At 46.0% G+C, this 5,794-nt stretch overlaps 1 protein-coding gene across 1 annotated transcript; it reads right to left on the reverse strand.

Annotated features, from left to right (window-relative positions):
• Positions 1 to 4,269: 4,269 nt before the first annotated feature.
• On the reverse strand, positions 4,270 to 5,539 carry LOC125475159. The gene is made up of 2 exons (XM_048579530.1): positions 5,377 to 5,539; positions 4,270 to 5,057 (listed from the first exon to the last, which is right to left on the reverse strand). The coding sequence occupies exons 1-2, from the start codon at positions 5,537 to 5,539 to the stop codon at positions 4,270 to 4,272; spliced, it is 951 nt and encodes a 316-aa protein (XP_048435487.1).
• Between the last annotated feature and the right edge of the window lie 255 nt (positions 5,540 to 5,794).

Consider the following 5,794-nt stretch of genomic DNA (forward strand, 5'->3'; position numbering starts at 1 on the left):
CGTGTCAATTCGGAGCTACAATCTATTTGCTTTGCCAAGGACGAGGAGCTTATCTTCATGCATACTGAAATGTCTCGTCTCAAGTAGGTTGCTAGTAAGCTTGAGTCCAAGGAAGTGGATCTGCAAGGTGCGCTGTCTGCTAGCGAGAACTTGAAAAATAAACTAGATGAGCTGCAGGGCGCTCACATTAGGCTTGTTGAATAGAATGTGCAACTGAAGAATGAGAAAGCTGGTCACAAAGTGGCACTTGCTTCTTGTCAAGCCGATTTCTTCAAGCTTGGCTTTGTAAACCATCTTCAGGGCAAGTTGTCAAATTATGAGTCTTCCAAGAAGGACTTTGAGACTTTTTCCATTTCTCCAGTTGATCTGCTTGATTTCTCATTTGAGGCTACATTTGGTGGAGCAGCTAAAGGTCAGGTAGTCCAGGCAGGGGGTGGCTGAGGATGAGCTGATGTAAGCTTTGGATGCAGGGAGCAATGCGGTTGCTGAAGGCGTGGCAATCAAGGAACCAATGGTTGCATAAGCTGCCAAGGAGTAGTCTTTTTGCTTAAACTTAGGATTTTTCTTTTTTTTTCTTTTTGTTCTGCTTTGCTTGAACTTTGTTGGCCTTCGAGCCGGTTTATCAATTTGTTAGAAATTTAATAAACAGTTTTCCTTGTTTTGCTTCATCCTTCTATTTCGCCATATTTCTTGCAAAACTTTATCCTAAGACGTTGGGCTGGGTGAGCTGCCTCAATGAAGCAGCCGATCCCACGTCGTCACTTAGGTTTTAGCTTTGTCTTCAGGGCTTCGAGAGCCTTGCCTGCTTGAGGCAACTTGCAAAACTTTAGCATAGGATGGGCAGTCGTGTTGGCTACTTTGATGGAGCAGTTGATTCACATAGTCACTTTAGGCTTTAGTTTTGGCTTTAATGCTTATAGAGCTTTACCTGCAAGAGGAAAAATGCAAGATTTCCAACTTATAGAGCCGGTGGCTGAACTCGTTGCCTCCGAAGGAAGCAAGCGAGTTTGCGCAGCTACTCTAGTTGTGAATCTCAGCTTTGGATAACTTCGTGAGCTTTAGCCCTCCCAAAGTGTATTGCAAAACTTTTAACCTATAGGGCTAGCGGTCGAACACGTACTTTGCGTAGAAAGCAGAGGAGTTCGCGTGTCTACTATGGTTATAAATAGGCTTTCGAGTGGCTTCTTGAGCCTTAGCCCTCCCGGGCCATGTTGCGAGATTTTTAACTTATAGAGCCATTGACTGGACTCATGCTTCTTGTAGGAAGCAGAGGAGATCCACATAACCGCTATAGTCATGACATTCGACTTTAGTGGCTTCTTGAGCTTTGGCCCTCCTAGGGTATGTTGCGAGATTTTTAACTTACAGAGTCGTCGACCAGACTTATGCTTCTCATAAGAAACAAAGGATGTCCGTTTAGCTACTATAGTCGTACCTCGACTTTTTCCTAGCAAAACTTAAACCTTAGACTGTCGACCGAAAGCGTTGTTTTAAGTAAGTAAGCAAGTCCTCATAGTCATAGTAGGTGTAAGTATCAGCTTACAAATTGCCTTAGGCCACCAGCCTTTGGGTCGTCGGCCGGGCGTCTCACTTACAGAAGCAAACGACCAGCGTAACCACTTTAGGCGTCATTCTTGGCTCACGGAGGCATTTTAGGCGTAAGATGTAGGAAAAATCGCACCTCAGAGGCCATATCCTTCTGAGTCGCAACTTTGATTCCGCAGGTTGCTTAACTAGTATTGCAACACTTTAAAACCAAGTCACTTCATGAAGATTTACATGTCGAGGACATACCATCTTGTCACACGAATTCTTTCATGGGCAGGGGTTCTGCACTTAGCGTTTCTTCCAGTTAAATACCCCGGATCCCGCGAAATTGAATCCTGCAGTTGGCTAAATCTATTCCAGGGGAATGACTGTAATGGCCAATTCTGGGAGTCGTCCAGCTTAAGTAGTCGCTGTATTCAGGGGAAACTGAACAGTCGTACCACCCATCCACGTTTGGATATTCCGGATTAGTTTACCCTCTTGTATTGGAGAGTACACGCTATGTCTGAACGGGCATAGGGCGTTTTCTACTTGTCACAAGGGTACACTATATCTGCAAGGCATAGAGCGTTTTCTGCTTGTCACATAGGTGATTAGTTTATCATCTCTCGCTCGAGAGCTTACACCATATCTGCAGGGCTACAGGTGTCTTCTGCTTGTCCCAGGGTTGATTAGTTTATCCTCTCTCACTGGAGAGCTTACGCCATACCTGCAGGGTAGCAAGTGTTTTCTGCTTATCATAAGCTGGTCGGTTTGTTTATTCATTTAGCCCAAACTTGTGAATAATTCCTTCAATCTTCATTGAAAATAGAGGCTTTTATTAACTTTGATCGTAAGCAATAATGGCATAACAACTGATGATTCTTGACATGAGAGATCTCGTTCGTTGAGCTGCTTGAGTCTTCAAACGTTTTCATCTTGAACAGGGTCCAAGAAGTGGTGGGAGGTTGTAGGCATTCCACTACTTGTCAATTTCTTTGTCACCAGGTAGTGTAGGCACGGGCTTGAAGCACTGGCAGCTGTCACACTTTTGTACATAGCCAGCGTTGAGAGCTTTTTGATCCAAAGAGTGGCCTCCAGAGTGGTTTCCACAGACGCCTTTGTGGATTGAGCTAAGAATCTTCAAGTCATCAGAAAACGATAGGCAGCAGAGATACGGTCCTGAAAAGGATCTTCGAATGAGCATGTCGTTCCACATATAGTAGCGTGCTGTCTTCATCTGGAGCTTCCTGGACTCCAGTCTATCTGCGGGGAGTGTTCCATTGACTATGTAGTCGATGAAGGGATCTTACCAACTCAGGGTTGTGCTGATCTGCACCACCTCGACTGATGGTTCCTCATCTATGCTTAGCTTTTCCAAGTACTCAACTAGGATGGAACGCCTGAGCTGATGGTCTAGCGCAGAGCCTAGGCTTATTAGTGCGTCTATGTGGGTATTTTCTACTCATGGAACCTGAGTGAATGTGTACGCCTGGAACGTCGCTAGCTGCTCTCGTACCTTCTCGAGGTATTAGGCCATCCTTAGATGCTTTGATGTGTACTCCCCTGAAGTTTGGTTAGTGATCAGCTAGGAATCGAAATAGAATACGAGTTTTTTGACCGCTAGGTCTTTTGCCAATCGGAGACCTGCTAGTAAGGCTTCATACTCTGCTTCATTGTTTAATGCCTTGAAGCTTAAAGTGATCGCCTGCTCGAGCATCGAGCCATCTGGGGTAGTAAGAACTAGGCCTGCCCCCAATCCTTGATGTTTGGATGATCTATCTACTTGCAAACGCCAAAAATCTCCATCAAGTGGGGTTGGTAGGGCAATGGCATGCTCAGCTGCCTTCGGGGCATTTCGGGCTGTGTTGCTGCATCATTCAGGCTTAGGGTGAATTCTACTATAAAGTTTGCCAATGCCTAGGCTTTTATCGCCGTGCAGGGTTGGTATGCTAAGCCATATTGGCCAAGTTCCAACGCCCACTTCATCACTCGTTTAGAAGCGTTTGGATTGTGCAAAACTGATCGCAGTGGGTACTAGGTCATAACGATGACCAGATGCCCTTGAAAGTAAAGTCTAAGCTTCCGAGCTGCAACAACTAGCACCAAAATTAGCTTTTCAATCTTTGGGTATCTGGTTTCCGCATCGATGAAAGCTTTGGATGTATAGAATACAAGCAGTTGAACCCCCAACTCTTCTCGTATAAGGGCAGAGCTTACTACTACTTCTGATACCGCCAGATAAATGTACAAGTTCTCCGCTGCTTCCTACTTGGATAATAGTGAAGGTGATGTTAAGTACTTCTTTAGGTCCTGAAATGCTTTCTCGCACTCATCGTCTCACTTATCCTTCTACGCCTTTTTTATTGCCTTAAAGAAGGGCTTGCATCGGTCGACAGTTGTGGTGAGTTCATTGAATCCAGTCAAGACATCTGCTTTGTGTTGGATCATTTTTTCCAGGCCCATCTTCTGGATGACTAACAGTTGTAGGATGTTGACTGAGCTACCGTTGTCCACCATGATTCTGTCAACGATGGCATGGGCCAATTGTACAAAAATCACCAGGGCGTCGTTATAGGGAAAATCTACTCCCTCAGTGTCTTACTCGATGAAGCTGACGATTAGCCCAGGTACAACATCTATGGCTTGAATCTAATTGACCGATCTTGCCTGTTAGATCTTCCTCATCTTAGAGTTGTTGGTGGCCTCCAAATGCTCGGATTCAGAAAAGATTCCATTGATTTAGATTGTCTTGGCTGGAGGCTCGGCATCAGCATCTGCTTCTTGTCTTGGCCGGGCAGTTGGTCTGTCGACAAACTGGTCACATTTGCCTTCTTTCACGAGCTGCTCAATGTACCTTTTCCATGTGGTACAATTATTAGTTGTATGCCTAGAACTTCTATGGAATGCGCAGTATTTGGTCTGCTCCATCTTAGAGGAGTTGCCCCTTATGGGTGGCAGTGGCTTAAACCATGGCTTGTCCTTGAGGTCACGAAGGATCTGGTTGATCGAGACTGAGAACTTGGTGTACATCTTGGGCGCTATGTCTCCCTTTGCTAGGGACCAATCCCTGTATCTGTTTTCTAGCTTATTTTTGTTGTTGAGCGGTTTATCGCTCACCTTATTTTGAGTCAGTTCCGCTTCTTTGCGCGGCTGTTCAGGCGGCTTCTGGGAGTGTTTTTCTTCATCCCAAAGGCACTGCTTTTCTGCCACAGCAAAAGAGTTTGCCAAGGACAGGTTCTCACCCATAATCAATCCTTCGAAAAGTAGGTAATCTGCAGAGAGCCCTTTTCGGAAAGCTGAGCATGCGATGCTGTCATCACATCCGACAATCTTCGCTTTCTCCGCCTTGAATCTCTTAACGTAAGTGCAGAGTGACTCCTCCGAGTCTTTCTTCAAGTTGAAAAAGTGATCAGACTTCTTTTTTATCAAGCGGTAGGACGAATATTCCTTCGTGAAAGCTAAGGAAAGCTCGTTAAAGTTCCATATTGAATGTGGCGACCTGGTGTAGAACCAATCTTGCGCCTCGCCTTAAAGCGTCGTGGCAAAGATCTTGCACATGAAAGCATCATTGTTGGCGTATAGCGTTATGGCACTTCGGTAGTGCATTAAGTGTCTTCCGGATCTTCATCTTCCCTGAATGAGGTGAAATGTGGCGAGTTGAACTTCCACAGTGGCTCCGTCTACTTAATCTCGTCTGTAAATGGTGACCTACTCAATTTGGCCACGTCTTTATGGAGGGCATCATCGGTAGTGTCAATGAGCTGGAATTCGCATAGCTGCTCTGCTACGAGCTTTTGTACTTCCTCCTAGATTTGCACCTAGTGGGGCAGTGGAGCCTCCAGCAACCCCCTGTGTTGACCGACCAGTCCATGTTACTCTTCGGCTTGTCCTGCTCGTTTGTGTCGCAGTTGCGATTCATGCGGTTCTCCCTATGCTGCTCACCGCCGCTCTGGGCAAGTGCTGCTAGTGGAACTTGAGCTGGGCTGCTCACGTGCTCTTCTCTAGGCATCATGCGGCTACCTACTTCGTTGCCTCGTAGGAGGATCTCCTTGTAGGCCTAGCCTCGTGTGGATGCTTCTCCTGGAATATCTTGAGTGCTCGTCGAAGTATGAACCCAACCTCAAATGCGCACTGACTCGTGAGCCTAGTCGAGAATGAACACTTCCGTGCACATCTAGGTGGGAGAAGATGTTTCCACGAGGGCCCAAACAAGAATGCACATAACCCAAACCCACTGTTCTTAGCGTGCTGAGCAGCTATTAGT

This window comes from the organism of the source record quoted next, unplaced genomic scaffold (genome assembly GCF_019419815.1).
Source record: "Pyrus x bretschneideri cultivar Hongxiangsu unplaced genomic scaffold, Pyrus_bretschneideri_v1 Contig14, whole genome shotgun sequence".
Classification (NCBI taxonomy): domain Eukaryota; kingdom Viridiplantae; phylum Streptophyta; class Magnoliopsida; order Rosales; family Rosaceae; genus Pyrus; species Pyrus x bretschneideri.